The sequence below is a fragment of the Leuresthes tenuis genome, unplaced genomic scaffold (assembly GCF_036924035.1).
Source record: "Leuresthes tenuis unplaced genomic scaffold, fLeuTen1.0.hap1 SCAF_9, whole genome shotgun sequence".
Classification (NCBI taxonomy): Eukaryota; Metazoa; Chordata; class Actinopteri; order Atheriniformes; family Atherinopsidae; genus Leuresthes; species Leuresthes tenuis.
Genome location: NW_027325363.1, coordinates 7,971,175 through 7,989,499, shown reverse-complemented (window position 1 = coordinate 7,989,499; position 18,325 = coordinate 7,971,175). Strand labels below are relative to the sequence as shown.

Here is an 18,325-nt window from a genome sequence, read left to right as displayed (position 1 = left end):
TTGTGACCTGTCAGTTTTATGAATAAATTAGTGCTAATGATCTGCCTTTTCTTATTTATGCATACTAATCACAGCAATCATCATGTGGCTGGACTAGGCTGCAGACACTGTGTGTCTTTCCTCAGCCTGGGCAGCTGAATGAAAAGGTCAAGCAGTTCTGTTTCTTGTAACAGCTTAAACATATAGAGGGGGATCTAGAGTGGAGCCACAGAGATTTACTGATGGAGGGCCTCCAGATGTGGAGAGTATAACAGAGCAAAGCCGAGTAGATAAAAGCAAAAGCTCCCGCATACTGACAGGTTGGATTGAAACACCACAAATACTTAGTGCCCTGCTGAATTTCAGGAAGATGAAAGTAGGAGGAGAGTGATTCTTCTGAAGACCCGAAAGCTTCTCACTGGAATGGGAGTTGTGGGATTTTAGGTGGTGAGTTTTTCAAAGATAGTATGAAATGTAGCTCCATTTCCCCTAGTGAGCCCACATCATTATCGTTGATTGTTGAACATTTTCTGGTATTGCATATATTTGTTTCAAAGAATTCACCTGCTCTTCTGCTTTTTTAAGTTTGTAAAAGTCAATAACCTCAAACGATGCAGCTTTAAATTCCAGCAATTCAACATAAACTAATGACCGGAGGTGCTGAATGCTGGTCATGGTCTGCATTTACATAAAAAAATCAGATCACTTCTTTTTTTCTTTTTTTTTAAAGGAGATGCGTGCCGGGCCTAATTCCCTTCAAATGGGTAGCAGAAGACTTTTTTAATCTCTGCAATCAAAGGCAGCCTCCATTGGGAATTTAGCTCAGCAGTAAAAAAAAAAATACAAGACGAAGAGAGCCTCTGAAGTGTTATCTCAGCTGTCAACAAGCATTCCTCAGACAAGATGGCAAATTTGACTAGTTCATGCCATATCTTTGCTGACCTGCTGCCACTTTCCTGGCATTGCTGAAGTGTCACATCTGCCTTGATTTCCGTATTTATATTTGTCACGTGAGCGCGGAACCTTGGAAGACTGGCTGTGCATGAACCCTGTCCAAATCAACAACAGCCTACTCCAGGCAGATACTGTATCTGAGAAAAGGGTCATGGGGAACATTTGGAGACCAGATGCTCAGCAGTTTGTCAGCACCATCTCCCTGACTTGACTCAACGCATTGTAGGGTCAGACTGTGTCGTCTTGCATGAACCAGTATGTGTCAGTCACAACAACTGTTCATGAAAACATTTGCTCATACATAATAATGTCAAAGTCAGTTTTTCTGCTATGCTCAAGAAATGCTGCTTACCTCGTTTAGACACAGAGAATTAACAGTGGGTATTACTACTTTGCATCAGATGTACTTTATGCTTTTTAGCACCATCTTTTCTATCATTTGGACATGGTTATTAGATGAATCACTGTGCTTACCAAGCATCCTTGTAGGTTTCTTATTCATATATATAGATGTATAGCCTTGGATTACATATACACCAGCGGCCTTTTGGACACCAGTGTTTTTCTTTTCATTTTCTTCTGCTTTCCCTTTTCTTTTGAACTGTGGCCTTTTCTGTTTTCCCTTTCATTTGCACCTCAGTGAGGTTACAGGAGAGCTGAATTTCCCACAGTGAAAGGCGCGCTCTCAAACTGCTTTTTAATCATTTCCAGAGCATGTTGTGAGACAGCAAGTGCTGGCACTCCGGCCCATGGCTCGGATCCCTTCCAGGCACACACTTCAGGGCTCAGTGAGCCTGCTCAGTAATCTGTCACTGTAAGGGACAGAGGAAATGGCTGTATTTAAGCGAGAGGATACAGTTTCATCCCACAATTACATCTCTCCTGTGTTTACAGATCTTTTCACAGAGGAAGAAAGGATGGTCTCACATGTGGTGCAGAATTTCAGCTTTTTATAGCAATCACATTTTTCCTCAAAGGATATATCAACTAAATGCTTTCTTTACCTACTTGAATTACAACCTATGAAATGTAATCTGAATTACAGACGAAATATGCAATTTGCATGGTGAAATGTGATTCTTGTCATGCATTTATGATATATAGATCCTAGATGTATAGTTTCATATTGGATTAAAATAGTATGTTTAGGGTAGGGGTTAGGGACTTTTTTTTTTTTTTGCTTCACAGTAGCACTACTTTGGGGCTGAAATCCTGACTAGATCCATTTTGTTTTTTTTGCTTTTTTTTAAACCCACATCTGATATTAATTGGCTATGTGTTTCTCTTCTAATCTTTAAACAATCAATTTCCACCTCAACACAAGGCTTGTCTGAAAAATGTATCACAAACTCTTTCTTTTAGGAGTGGCAGAACTCCATTCAGAAGAATGCTGGTCTGGCGTTCATTGAGCTAATCAATGAAGGAAGGTAATACATCCATTATAATGTAAAATCACACTGCCAACGAGTATTTTTCTTAAGCTACTGTTAACAGTATGTGTAGCTTATTATCATTTTTTGCCTGGCAGCCATAGAAATGTTGTTTACATTGTAGATTAGCTCTAAACCTCTAACTCCTCCTGCCCGCTCTGTTGTGGGTAAAAGTAAATAAGACTGTTGGGACTGTATGAATTACTAATATGAACAGTAGAGAGCAGACAGCTTCGTCAACTGTCTGCCATTGTGTGTTTTACTTCCTTCCCTGTCTCCCTCCCTCTCCCTCTTTGGGAGTGGCCAGACCCAGTTTTCTGTAGAGCAGATCAGGGGCGGCTCAGCCTCCTTGCCCATCTGCTGACCCATCTGGCCTTGCCTCCTGTATGCCCAGGCTCTAGCTCCAGCCCAGTCAGGTTTTTCTGAGTCCCCTGCTGGCCCTGGAACAAAGAGTTTCAGTCAGTACGGGCCACACGGCGCTGTCCAGGGTGCTGCTGACAGACATAATTTTCCAATCTGACTCAAGTCTCTGTACACCTTCTCTACTTAACTAGACAGATCTAGAGGTTGACCCTGGTAAATGTGTTTGTGTTACAAGGCGTGGCTGACAGACATTGTTTCTACTGGGTGTGCAACAACACTTAGAGCAAGTTGTTGTGTGGTGTTTCTGTTTCATAATGGCAATCTAATATCAAACAAACTAAAGATGCCTTGATTGGGTGGGGAGGGAAGGATATGATCTAATCAGACCTCCAGTTTCAAGGTAAGGTCACTCTTTCTGAAATTAGGAGATAAAGAGTGCCTGATTGAACAAAAATCTCAGTGCTAAATGGGAAGTTTAAATGTTTTTATTCTAAGATATTTTCAATCGTATTAAAAGAGATGAGATGAGAGGGACAGCTGACCAGAGTACATTGTGAAGACATGCTCTCTGACCAATGATCCAACTGCAAATATACAACAATAAGTGCAGAAAATAACAGCTTGCAAAACAGTCATAAAACAAAAATGAAAAAAAAAGAAAATACAAGAAAAAATCTTGCATACATTTAAAATTACTGATGAAGTAAACCAAATATTTGCTTCAGAAATGTCAATGTTGAAGCTTATAAAGGCTCCCTTCCTAACACAAAAAAAATGTTTCCAGATATCTCTTGACAGCTTGCTTTCTCATCTATTCTTGGTTTCTAAAACAAATCTTGGCATTGTCAGCCTCTGTCTTTGAACAGTGAACTTCTCGTTATTAATGAGTGCTTGTCAACACTTAGAGACAAGAACAGCTGATAAATGCAGCCCCTTGATTACTGACTCTTTTTGAGACTGGGAAAATTGCAGTCTGTATCAAGCACTGGAGAGGAACAAGGGCGGTTTTAATTAAAACAAAGCTAGCCTAATGGTGTGTAAAATGGTGTGTAATCTACACACAGTATCCAGGGTGCTTTCAGTTACTAAAGCTACTTGAATTTAAATGTGGATGAGGTTGGAGCTCACAGACTCTCTGGAGTCAGTAAGACTTGTCAGCAGTACAGGCGCAAGCTGATGTTTTGGTCAGTTTGGTGGAATGCACAGACAGTTAGAAGAATGCCAGACAGGCTTCAGTGCTCTGATGATGCTCTATTCCCTCCCTAATGCTACAGAGGGATCTGTCACTGACCTGCAGCCTTGCTACATAACACAGACAAATGATGGTGTTTGCTTGTCTTCTTTTTCAACAAGCAGCATGTTGCACCATCCTGACAAGCTATGTGTGCCCTAAACCTGCCCCAGTTGTAGAAATTACAATGTTTTAACTAATATTTCTACATTTTCTTATTATTTATGTTTGTGACAATGAAGTTTATGTTGCATTTAACTTACTTTGAATGTCAAAGGTTGCTCTGCCATGCCATGAAGGACCATATAGTCCGGGTTGCCAACGAGGCTGAATTCATCCTCAACAGACAGCGAGCGGAAGATGTCCACAAACATGCAGAGTTTGAGGTATCAATTGTGCAGTCCTTTTTTGCATTTTAATAAGATGGTGGAGCATAGAATTACACTACTCGCAATATATTGCACCTTAGAAACTATTATCAGCAGTGAATATCACTTTTCTACATCACTGGTTTTATAAATTAATTTTTTTTTCATCTCCTGTGAAAATAGAATTTGTAAATCTTCTAATGAGATCTAAACAAATCCTATTAGTATTAAACTGCCATTCAACTTTATGTGCTCAGTAATCGTGCCCTTCTGTGTCCTTATAAGGATTAACTCCTTACCCTTACATTTCTTATAAAGGAATGTAATTACGACTTGCTACTTGATATCCCAGCAATATTAGTTTAGGACTTTGAAATGGTGTTGGTTTGACAGGGGTGGATTAAATACTGACGCAGATGGTTATCTGGGTTTGAAAATGTCAAAGATAAAACAAAAGCTAGACATTGATTGTATAGAATATAAAAATACTTTAACAAGTCATGATTTTAGTACATGGCGTAAATGCATGCAGTGCATTCAGTGGAATAACTGGAAAAAAAACAAAGTATTTGTGTATTAAAATTTCTTTGCAGCTTTGTTCTATAAACTGTCAGAATGTGCAATGTAACCTTGCAAACATCATCAAACAATTTTCCACCACCTCTGTTAACAGCTCGTACATGTGAGGAGTGATGGGTTTCTTATCTAGGAAGAGCAGCCATCCTCAAACAGCTGCTTGATATACAGTTCTTGAGGATCCTTGACCTGCTAGATAAACTCGAAGAGACGGCTAGATATGCAATGTCAAGAGAAGGGGGGAAGTGTACCTGGCCCCATACGCTCTGTCTGCCAACTCCAGACAGCTTACACTTTTCATCGAGGTCTGACGTTACTTTATTACCTCTTCTCCAAGATTGAAGATTCAGGACGCAGATAAGACAGTTTTACAATTAAGTTGGTGTCAGGGAGAAGCGTCATACGCTTTAAAGTGATAAATAATGCTTGATATTTGTCACAGTATCACATGGTAATGTGAGCTGACAAGCAGGGATTGAGTTATCTGTTTTATGAGGAATATGTTGAAGTATAATATCTGACAGAATTCAAATTCAAAGGAAGAAATTCAATTAACTTCCAGCTTCTGTTAGCAAATTAGATTGTGAATATTAGCAGGAGTCCCCTCAGGGTGGACTCGTAAGTCAGTCCTGTTTTAGCAGCAAAGATGGTCACATTTACTCCTCTGGTTTACTTTCAGCCACCTGGAACACTTCAGTTACACTGACATGTGGAAATTGATGTAACATTAATATGGCAATTGATATTTTTTTATTAATTTCTTTGCAACTTTCAGGAGAAAGTTCTTATTATATAGTTATAGAAAATGGCTGCATTTTGACAATTTGCACCACTTCTATACTGGGAGACCTTTAACATTTTTTTTTGTATAATGGAATGTAGCTTTGTAAACCTCTATGGACCATATTCATTGCAAATCTATTAGAGTATTTTCCTTCAACTCTAATAGCACCATCCACAGCCACCTAGCAGGGAGCCTCATCTGTCTGCAGTTCGGGAATGGACTGCCTTCACGCGCTTGCCATGATTTACTACACTCCTCTAAAGGAGAAGAAATACATCTCTCAGCTGTCCACTAATATCTTTATGCACTCAAGTGTGTTGAATGAAGCCATAACATTCCTCAGAGTGACTAATGCTCCATTCGGGAAAATATATTATTCTGACTTTATTCAAGTAAAACATTCTAAAATCTTATAAGTGCAATGTCATACATATCTTCTGTCAGTACATACTGTTCCGAAATCCATAAATATGTGATGTTTACTTTTTTTTCTTTCTTACCAATTAGTCCCATTGTGCCCAATATGCAACTGATAGAAAAGAAGAAGAGAAGATGTGTGACCACCTGATCAGCGCTGCTAAACACAGAGACCATGTGACAGCCAACCAGTTAAAGCAAAAAATTGTCAACATCCTGACCAACAAGCACGGTGCCTGGGGCACACCAGGCCAGAGGTAAGAAGCCGTTGCTCATGTCCTAGTTCAATTTCAGACCAACGTAAGTAAGCCATGTTGAGTCTTAAACAATAACTTTACAAGGTTGGGTCCAACCATCAGGACAAAAGTTACCTGTGCACGATAATCTTAAGTAAAGAGATAGGACCACCAGTTAATATCATTTTCCCAGGATCCAGGAGGGTCAGCAATCGGGTCAGCAAACGCAATTACAGTGCAGAGTGGCTTAATCCCCTGAGGACAGTTGATTGGCCAGTCATCCAACATACTTGGGTGGAAGATGGGGGGTTGGGGTGTTTCTGCAGCATTGTCCAGGCATTCATTGACCCACTCAGTAACACAATGCAGCACCTGGTGGTAGTTGCAACTTTCCCCATGGGCCCTGTTAAAATAACCAGCGGTTCTCCTGCTCTGCCGCCCACCTCTCACTTGTTTCCACATGGTTCCTTTGATACAGCAGTTTAGTTGAACCATCTTGTTGTATTAGTAATAACAGTTATTATTAGACTATACTGTTTGTATACTACAGTAGCTTCATACTAACAATTTGGCAAATTTGTAATGTAATTTTGTAATTTTACCTTTGCAAATGTTATTAGAAATTAAATGGAAGTAAAGCTGTAGTGAGATTTATTTTGATTGTGGTGTTCACCCAGACAGTCTGTATACTTATACTTATTATTTGTTAAAAGACCAGACACTTTGAGAATGCTTTGGATTTGTCATTAAATGTGAAGAAGCTCTGGTATTACAGCTTATTGCCTCATTTTACCTGTTTCCACCTCTACCAGCAGATATCATAAGCATCTCTGTTTGTCTTATTTTCCATTTGATTCTTAGAATAGTGAACATAGTTGCCGGTGCCCATTTAAATCCTACCCAGGTAATTTATTTTGGCATTTTCTATTCATCATATTCTATTGACATTTGACTTTTTTTAGAGGCAATTACTGTCTTATAAATAATTTCAGAAAGACTGTAAAACAGTATCTGTACTGCACAAAAATTCTGTTGAGTATTAAGCTTATAGTTTGACCATGAGTGAGCGGGTTGCTGTATCTAAGAGCAGATTTTCCTAAAAATGACTGAACCTTAACAACCTATAAAAATGTATTGGATTGAATTCAGGGCCCTTGTTCAAATATTTATGGAGCCCCTCTCGTAGGCATAGCATTTGCATTGAAACAAAAGGTTATTGAGCGTGGGTGCATTGTAAATGATACCACAAAACTTCCAACAAATTCAAATTTAATGGTAACCTGCTGGTGAAGAAAAATGATGCAATATGCTCACAAGCTCAAGGCAGTGTTGCAGTTCAGCAGCTTAGTCTTATTCACTGCTACATTAACTTTCTCATTTATGCTGCTCTTGTAAAATATAAAGCCCCCAGGCTTTTGAAGGTGGCTGTCTGTTATGTCTCTGCATGTGTGTGTGTGTGTGTGTGTGTGTGTGTGTGTGACAGAGAGAGAGAGAGAGAGAGAGAGAGAGAGAGAGAGAGAGAGAGAGAGAGAGAGAGAGAGAGAGAAATCATTTACTTGGTAATGTTTGTTTTCACCCTCATGCACGGAAATTATTTTACCTTTAACTCCTAAGTTTTGCCTGGAGACATCCCAGAGGATGTTTATCATTAGTGTAGAATGTAATATAGACAACAATCATTCTTTTATATTATATTTATATTATTTCCTTTACCTAGCGTGTGTTTGCAGCTGCTCTCATTGGATGGTTAAAAATTTGGTTCTCCTGTTTATCTGAGGTCCAGACGTTTGCAGGTTGGATCCACTGTGTGACATCCACTTTATTTTGAGCTGTTGTTATTCTAGCAAACAGCATTAGTAAAATGTTGCCGCACATATGACAACAACCAGCTACAAGGTAATAATCTGTGCAGGGCCTGAACACAGCTGCTCTGCAGTCATGTGCTTGGACTGAAGAATAAGCAGATCAGACCCTATGGTGGTCTGTTTGATCAGACTATATGCTTGCCTGATGATGAATGTCCCCTTGTATAGAGTCAGCATAGAAAAATCAATGCTCCTCAAATTGAAACAGTATAGGGTTGTATTGATCCACTGTGCTAAATCAAAATGAGGAGACTTTGATACATCTCTCCAAGACAGCTCTCAGCTCAGTAATGACACACTATCAATTTTAGCTTTACACTGATAAATCAAGTTGAAAATTGGATGTCAGAGTTTTTTCCAGCAAGAGAGTGATTTTCACTGCCCTCTGGTCCCCTCTGCTGTTGACCTCTGAACCCTGCCAGTGGATTATAAAGTTCAGGCTCGTCTAAAGTGAAAGTAGATGTCAAGGTGAGACTGATGAATACTTTGAAAGCTAACATCTACCAATTTTTCAGCAAAGGACCTCCGTACAGTGACAGAACTATAAATTATGTCACTCTACAGATAAATAAATGGAACTGCAGCAAAAAAAGTGATAAACAATCTCAAACAAATTAAAATGCATTATTAGTCGACGTCGATTACTTCATCACATAGACATATGAGTTTACATAATAACATTTTGAACCTAAAGGACTTTCTTTTGTTTAATTTCCTGTAGTTCATTTAATGGCATTTCCAGGAACTATGTTAACACACCAACCTGAGACTAATCTAAAAGGCATTGAAGCATACAAACCTTTGTTCCAAAGCAAGTTTAGTTGCATCACTGACAGCTGACAGAGGAGCCTGTGCTGGGCTCCAGCACGGACCTTAACCTTACCTGACTGGTCTATTGATTGTCAACATTTCTTCTGTATAATTACTTTTTGTAGCAAAGGAGAGAATGGAAAATGGCGGCTTATATTGATCTGTGGCAAGGCAGTGAAACAGCCGTTTCCCTTGACTAACAGTGAGTTTCATCTCTTGCATGTGATGAATGGTAACAATCTCCCCCTGGATAATAACTTTGTGATGGAATGAACCTTTTTACTCACTATGTGCCCTGGGTATTTGGTTTTGCCTGAAAGGGATATCAGTTCTAATACAAGTCCACTGCTACAACAGGAGTTGGCACCTTTAGAGAGTTTCACAGCCTCAGAAGGTTTTAGGTCTGATGTCCCTTCTGGGACAGAAAACAAAAGTCAATGTTTCTGGTTAAGTCTGACAAGACAAACAAAAAGCTGCCTGATAATAGAGATGATAGCAGTGAAAACACCAATGTTTTTGACACCAGGCATGCAAAATAGGTGTCATGTTCTCTCATAGAAGAATTAGGTCCTTTAAATATCATTTATACCGATAAATGCATATCTGTGTGCCTTTCTTTCGTATCTTGAGCTTGCAAGTGCTCTTCTGTTTTTGTCTGTGCAATCTTTTACACACGTCTTTTTTATTTTTCAGTCCACTATCTGGAGTGGGCTCAATAGAATACAGATCTATTTAGAGCTCCCTGCGAGTGAGAGTCCTTTGTATTATTATTATTATTACTATTATTATTATTATTATTCACTAATTAGATCTTTTTTAAAACATGATGCTCCTTTGTTCTTGCTTACTGATATATTCTCTACTCGCACTTGTTCTTGACCTACGCCTGCCTCAATCCCCTTGAGGCAATCTTAACCTTGTACACTGTGCTAATTATCTTTGGAAAGAGGCCCATTCACATAATCATCAATTTCATTGGGTGTTGAAATTGAGCTGGGCATTGCTTGACTGTGCCACATTTCCCGTGAAAGATTGGTTCTGCAAAGCTGGCGATCCAGGGGGGGGTGGTTTCACTAGTACAGTGTGGCTCCTCATCCCTCGTCTGACCGCATACGTCTGTCTTCATTACACTAGATGACCTGGAGTTAATCTTGTTGCCGCTATGTTGTTTCCCTTTTGTCTTTGTCCAAAACCCTTTCTTCAGTGTGCCTTCTCTGTATCTCTTAATCTACAAAAGAAAACTCATATCCAATAAGCAGAAACATTTGGATCTTAGCTTGGCAATCCTCTGTCTGCAGCAGTGTGGAGAGCCATGATGATAAGAAATGGAAAAATTAAAGAGATGAAAGTCCTGTGTATCATTTGCAGCCCTTTGTGATAATGTAATCATGATGCTGACTACAGCAATTTAACATTGGGAATCTAAGAGACACAGGATCCAACTTCGAGCTTTTTTATTGAGGATATTGCTGTGTATTTTTTCTCTCTACTTGATAGATTACTTTCAAAGATATGGGTACATCACCATATGGTTGCCAGTTGCCACTTTTGCTGCGCAATGTTTTTTTTTTTCGTGGTGGTGGTGGTATTTTTTTATCACAGCAGTATGTCAAAGAATGTGGCATAGAAATTCACAAAAGAATGTGCTGTTTGACAGAAAATGCTTTCAGATTGCTTTGTTTTTTTTTGTCTTTGCTGACTGCCTGATGTTTTTCATGATGTATGATATTCGTATTACTACAAAACTACATATCTGGTTTTCATTTTACCAGCGGCAGAGAACTGGTTCAATGAATTGTTGTGTCTTAGCCAAATGAGACATTGTTAGTTTTCCTGAACTAAATATTGTGACAGACTTTTTTCAATACATTTTATTGTGCCAGCACACGTCAAGTAAGTTGAGCCACAGTCTTTTCTCTTTTGTTTATTTCACCTTTTGCAGTCCTTACGTAATATGCTTTTTAGGTGCAAGAACACTTGTATCTCCAAAGAAATCCTCATGTACTCATGCTCATTCTGTTAGGACAGCTGAAAATGAAAGAAAAGACCATTTGTCCTCCAAATGTCACTTAAAACTGATGTGTGCTCCGTCTGTTTGTGTGTGTGACAAAAACCAGTCACTGCTTCTTTCAATAGATATGTCGCTGATTACTGGTATTTATTATAATTACACCCTACTCATGTCACCAGTGGAAGCTTTTAAAAGGAGTATAATGGTGTTTTATTGAATCAGCATGTCCCTGTCCTTCCTCCTGACATCTCGCACAAATCCCCTCTGAGCACAAGTAGAATAAAGAGGAATTCTTTAACCATGAGAAACTTATCTGTCTGCAGTCCAGCCCTGTACATGTTTTGTGAGCCATTCTGGTTAAAGTGACTCCATCATTGTCTTTTTTGCAATAGATCGCTGAAGCTACATTTTCTCCAAAGATTTTATATTTCTGTGTTTGTTTACACACACGGAGTTACAAGGAAGATTTGGCTCCAAAATATAATGCTGAGTAAATGCTTGGAAAGGAAATGGTCCTCTATTGCCCTAATGTCAGAGCAACATTACAAGTATATCACCCTGTGATCCAATATGAGCCCTTGTCAGCTGTCAAAATTCTTTCTTTTCTCTTGAATGATGTTATGGTTTCCTGTAAAACTGTTGTCAATCCTTTTGCCACCCTCCTCCATTTTATTTTTGAATTATGCTTTCAGCTTTCTGTCTCTCTTTGCAAACAAAACACATTCTCTGTGCATGGGGGTTGTCTTATACTGTGCACTTCAAAAAACTCAACACTGGCACCTTGAGGAAAGACGTGCTTTAAATATCCATTTGAAAGAGAAGAGAATAGACGATAGCTCCCTTACACATTTATCCTACTGCACTTAGCAAGTCTGAAAGCATCCATAAATAATGGTGCTCCTGTTTCCTGTAGGTTATCAGTGCTGGAAAATTAGCTTTTAAAATGCGGTTTGAAATCCATTTGGGTGATTGATGGGTGATGGGACTAATAAATTTTGCCAGTTTCTAGAGGGCCGGCTCACAGCAATTCTTTATGGTTGTCATGAAGCCAGACACATTCGATGTGTGAAATAAGGAGGTGTCAAACCACCTCTGCTTAATGAATCCTATTAGATAGACAATTTGTTACACAGACAATACAAGCAACTATCTTTTTATTGGGAAATTCTGAAGCGAAATTTGTCTTTTTATCACCTATATTAATGATTGACCATCTGATGGCCTGAAAGAATAAAGGAACGTGTGTTTGTAACCTTTAACAGCCATAAGTGTAAGCTTTAATATTTCAGATTAAACCAAATTCTTTCAGGTTCCGGCAAATAAAAAAAATTTAATTTTAGACAAACTATTTGATATTTTGCTTATGCCTAATGTTGACCAATGTTTCCAAGATGTGGATGTGCTCTTAGGTGGACTGGCACCATCTTCCATTTTCTTGATCAGTTTTTAAAATCTGCAGCTGGATGCTCAGGATCACCCAACTTTAGATCTCCATCAGTCTTCCTGAGCAGGCTCTGGACCACCCTCAAAGAGAGGGTTCATTCAGCACAACACTTTGCAGAGTCCAAATCCGGCCAAGCACTGACCACATATTCTAGAATATCACAGGTCTTACTCAAACAGCTGAAAACCACTTTCAGACTGGAACCATCTGCACAGCAGATCACAATTTTGCTGTTCAGTCCATTAATCAGTCATTGTACCTTGAGGGTTCAGTTTGTTGTGATTGCTGTTAAAGACGAATAAAGATCTTAACTAAAATTGAACTCAAATGAGCAGGCCTTACTAGACCATATGAAATGCAGCAAATGCAGATAATGCTGTAATAAGGAAATCTTCAAAGTAAGGATTTATCCTCGACTGGCATCTGCTCCATACTTGTACTAAGAATGAAGGGACATAATCTTCAACAATAATCGCCCAGTTGCCTCCAGTCGACTTACATTTTCACACTATGTAATCTTGCATTTACAATATCATTTACGTGGGTGTCTCCTTTCCACCCACTGACATCTCTTCTTTTCAGTTAAGCTTTGAGGGAGATTGGCAGGGGACAAGCTCAAGGCGTTTAGTCTTGCTTTGCATACACCAGCTCATGATACTTTGCAGATACAGCATGTGTGCTTGAGCACACACATACTCATGTTTGATTGATATTTAACTGCAACTGAGCTCTTGTTGCTGTCAGAGACCAGCTAAGTCTCCTGAGCCTCTTGATTTCTGACATTGGTAGATATTATATTCATAGAGCAAGGAGGCTGTATTTTGTGATGTGATCCTGTGTAACACTATAATCTGTTCGGACTGCTTCAATACTGTGGCAGGGAAGGGGGCAGAAACTACAATGAAAGATGGTTTCCTGCCAAGCAGTCTTACTGAAACAACAACAAAGTGAAAAATATCCTCAAGCCCACAACACTCTATCCAAGGTTTTGTTTTTGAGCTTTGAGTGTTTTTTTTTATATATATTTCAGTTTATTCACATTTTGAAGGTAAAGGCAGTGTTCTGTATCATAAGTAATCATAAGTATTTCATGTTTGTATAACAAAAAGCAAGAAAATATGTCAATATGAGTTTAAATAGTGGGGTTATGAAACATTACATTTTTGCTATTTTCCCTATAAGGGAAACATAAAGGGTTTGAAACAGCTCCAGCTAGTGCACAGTTGGAAAGGCAGCACTTAGAAACCAAATACTTGTCCTGATGCTTAATGGTTTGCATTAGCTGCAAGCAATAAAATTATCCCAGGTCCTCACTTATGTTGGAATAATCATTTACAAAGATGGTTACCACATGCTGGAACTGTTTTCTTCTTTTTCTTTCTTTTTTTTTTCACGGTCCTAATTCGCTGTTATTAATAATGAATAAAAATGCAATTTTCAATTGGGTTGCTCCAGGGCTCTGGGAATCATTTCAATGAATATTTCAGCACATTATTTTAATCATGGCTCCACATATTCTTCAAGGGGGGCTTGTTTTATAGGCTCATGCCTCAACCGCCCCAAGACCCTGATCATTAAACGCCACGCTGTCTGCGTTGAGGGTTCCTACCTTTGATTTACAAGACTTGTTAAAAAACATTGTAAAAAAAGAGGCAAGCTGCCCCATTTATACTTGTAATTTGAAGTTGTATTTGTAAATGGGGGTGCCTGTGATTTATGTGTTCAGTAGTTGCTGCTGGTTCCCTGCTTTTCTGATACTATACACTTTAGCACAGCAAACATTACTGACACATTTGCAGAGCATGCTAGTACTCAGCCTAATAAAGTCTGCTATTTTTGACCGATTTTTCTCTTCAAGGTGCTTTTCTGTGATAAGAAAGTGGCTGCTATAATCAGACCATCACTGAGGGGTGTGTTCTCTGTCTAACCTGCCTCTCCTCTTGTCTCTATCATAGTCAGCTGCATGACTTCTGGCGTCTTGATTACTGGGAAGATGACCTGAGGCGGAGGAGGAGATTTGTCAGAAACCCATTTGGCTCCACCCACTTAGATGTCACATGGAAGTCCCTGCAGGAGTATGGTGAGTGTGTCATATCTTTGTGGATTTGGTGTATATTTCTAAATCCATCCAGAATTCAGACATCAATGCTGCATGGTAAAAGTATAGTTACACTGTTGCTATGTTACTATTTTGAAAAAGGATTTCCATGGTCTTAGTTTCTCCACGTCCTTTAGCATGCTGCTTAGAAGTTTTATAGGTGACATTAATTGCAAGTCCCGTGAATAGAACATGACACATCCATTTTATTGCACAATTTATTTCCATCATGACATATATTGAAGAACAAATTGGCTCTGCCTTTTTACTGTTTTCTACCCTTTGACTGAAACTTTTCTTGTTGACCTGGGCAGTCATATAGTGTTGCCCACCACCTGGTGTCAGTTTTGACTTATATCCTACAACCTAAACTTTTAAAAAAAGAAAACTGCTCAGAAATAAAATGACCTCAATCCGTTTCTCCTACCTGCAAAATATTAGCAAAGATGTTTTGTGATGCTCATTTGAATGTACTGATTGTGAAATTTATGGAGTAAGCACCATTCATTGTGGTCTCGATAACCATTTTGTAAAACCCTGAACACATGCCTGATCACGACAGTATTCTCTGACCTCCTTTTGTTGGGCTTCTGGAGCTCACTGCTGGGTTCAGGATTTCTTCTGGCTACTTTCAGCTCTGCTACGGTTGCTTCTACATGCACATCGTGAGAGCTCCACAGATAAACATGGGACAGCTGTTTTCTCAGCAGCAGGCAGTTCACATATAAGACACATGCTATAATTGCAGCTTCTGCTTTAGATTCTGTGGTAATTCCATTTAGGTTCTTTTGAACACTCTCTTTTGAGTAATTTTGCTGGATTCAATTGATATGTCGTTTCCACAGTTGAAAGGACTCCAACGAATGGTATTTCAGCAGTTCTGACCTACTTAGAAAAAAAGACTACTTTTGAAAATATGAGTATCTTTGGCAAAGAAATTGCATTGTATTGCATCAACACTGCCTGCCATTTAAAAAAACATCACTAAACCTGTAAACGGATCAAAACATCTATAGAAAATTCTCTTTCTGCTCTTGAAGCATTCTACACCTCATTGTTGATCCAAACAGTCCTTGTCTCATTAATGGGACCTCACTTATAATGCTTTCTGGCTTCAGCTTTGTTACTGACATTTTATACAATAGGTCTCACTATTTTGTGCCTGTTCTAATTATTATTATTTTTTGTAAGGGTGAACAATACTGAACTTGTAAAAATGCTCATACTTCTGTCTGATTTGGCTGAAAATATTATCTGTTGTGGCAGAAAAGCAAAGAAATCGCTATGAGGTTGCAGTATGCTATTGTTTAAATGATATGCCTGTTTAATCTACCCAACCTGTAAGTGTGTTGCAAAAAGGAAACTGACACCTTTAGACCATTAGAATTATTGTCTCTGCATGTAGACAAATTTTCCAGTTTATGGTTGCAGTGAATAAGTCACTGTAATACAATGTACATGCGCTCATCAATGATTGTGAATCTTGCTTGTAAGTGCACATCTTTGTTTTTGTTTCCTCTTTAACTACCTGTTACACTCACACATTTCCAAACCATTTGAACCCTAATACTGTTTTTTCTAACAGTTTTAACTTTGTTAGCTTTGCCTGTTAGATTCTTGTACACTGCACAGTTGTTCAAATTGGCATAGGAGTGTGTTATCTCCTTTAATGACATGAGTGATGTTTTTCAGCTATCACTTTTGTTTTTGTTGTGTGGCATTATAGCCCCAGTTTAGTTGACTGAAGACTTGTTGAGGTCCTGCTGGCATGCGGTAGTTTTAATGAGCAGAATAATGTATAAACTTGTCAAGTGAAAGGGATTGCCTGCAGTCGGATATCTCTCTGTGAGAGGTGAGCTGCGTTTTTAGGCTTTTTCCTGCAGGCTTTGATGTGGTTCTGCAGCGGGGGCCTGGTTTCGTTAGGAGTTAAAATGAGAAGCGTCTTTTTGTTCTTTGTTTGAGTTTCAGTAGATGTTGTTGGCAGTGGCAGTTGGCACTTTTTTGTGTTATATGCATTATAACACTTTTTCTTCACTTTTAATTGTGGTATTGAAGGCAGGACTTGTCTTTAGCAGATAACCCTCGTTATCCAGTCATAACATACAGATATTTAGATGTTTCACCTGGGATTTAACAGGGATGCTTAAGAACTGCTCAGTGGGTTCCAGGCTGTAGTTGACCTCAGTGTCATTTTAGAAGAATCTCTCTTTTTTTGTCATTTTAGAAGCTGAATTAATTCATCTGTTGTATGAGGAATCACTTGACCAGTTTTTTGTAATCACTCATGCTGTTTCTTTAAAGCCATATTGATATTTTTAGACTATAAATGCCAAAAGCAATATTCTGTCAACCCACAAGTTACAATTCGACGGTTTTTTGGAGCAAAGGTTTCAGTAAAAGAGCTTTTCTCAGAATTATAACCATGTTGAAACAGAATGAAGAAAGAATGTCCTCTGAGAAAATAAAAATATTCTTCTGTGAAATGTAAGAAGTAAACTTTTTTTAGATATTACTTTGATCTATTGGCAAAACTATTGCATTAGCTTAACCTTTAAAGTCACAGTTGTACAATGTGTGTGTCTGTGTGTGTACATTGATGGGAGGTTAAACTCTGCCTCATTGTCTATTAGCAACACTGACAGCTTAGCCAGCACATTCTGTCTCTGCCCTTTGCCTGTAATAACCTGCCGTGTTACGGCCAGCCTCCACCCAGTATCAGACTATATTGTTAGGTGATTGGAACTGGGCAAGCATGAAATGGAAGTCACGTTAATATTGATCCAAATGTTTAACGGGGTGTTTTACCTCCGGGTGTCCTTGCTGTCTCATTTCAGGTGAACAGCTTCACTCAGAGCTGATTGCACCAGACACAGATCTTTACAGCTTTTTACTTCAGCAGATGCAGCTTTGTGCTGCGATATTAACCTTCCTCAGCTTTATAATAAAAGACATTAGACTGTGACTGATGACATCATGGAATTGGCATGAAAAAGCAGCCTTAAGTAAATACATGCTATGCTGACATGGTGAAGTGGGGCTCCTAATGTTCAGGTCCATATTTAGGGATCATCAGACACTACTCTTTGCCATGTTGATGGAGCTAAAGATGTGATTATTTGTGACCTCTGGCAACACAGTAGACATGCACTGCACATTCCAGGATAGTGGATGAAAATCACCCCAAAGGAAGCGTCTGTACTGTGTAAACTACCCTACATCAAAGTTATAATGTTTACTTTTATAGACTCAAGACACGTACGGATGGCTTGCATCACAGGAAGTATTAAGGTGTCATTTTTCCCCTCATTTAATCTTTTAGAGTAAATAAAAGTGAAGAGACAAATGGCAGTATTGCATTGCTCCAATGGTAATTTAATCCTCAACAGGACTCTTTCTCTCCATGTGGAATGTGGAGCCTGTGGAGAGGGAGTGTTGGAGCACACATTCTGCAGCAGAGTGTGGAAAATGGAAGATATGTTTAAAACACTGTATAGAGCTCACTTTGTGTGAATGACGCTATGAGTGCACAAAACACTGTAGCATCCAGGCGCTGCTATTTAGATGCACTTGATTTATTGATCATCTGCAGGTGTGAGCACCTCTAAAAGCTGAAGTTTTGGCAGTTTTTTGGCCTCATATCTCTATAAAGAACATGACAGCATGATTTCAGTTTGCAAAGTGGCATTTGCACTACAAAACTTCTGGAAAGATTCCCTTTGAACAGACAAGACTGAACTGGAGATGCTTGAAAAACCAAAC

General features: G+C 38.9%; 1 protein-coding gene across 5 annotated transcripts in view; it reads left to right on the top strand.

The window, feature by feature from the left end:
• Positions 1-18,325, top strand: part of nbeab (neurobeachin b) — a 175,863-nt gene that overhangs the window by 91,012 nt on the left and 66,526 nt on the right. For all 5 annotated transcript variants that reach the window (XM_072392132.1, XM_072392135.1, XM_072392134.1 and 2 more), the window contains 4 exons: positions 2,296-2,360; positions 4,235-4,343; positions 6,193-6,359; positions 14,424-14,548. In XM_072392132.1, the coding sequence (XP_072248233.1) occupies positions 2,296-2,360; positions 4,235-4,343; positions 6,193-6,359; positions 14,424-14,548 (466 nt within the window). The remainder of the gene's footprint in view (positions 1-2,295; positions 2,361-4,234; positions 4,344-6,192; positions 6,360-14,423; positions 14,549-18,325) is intronic.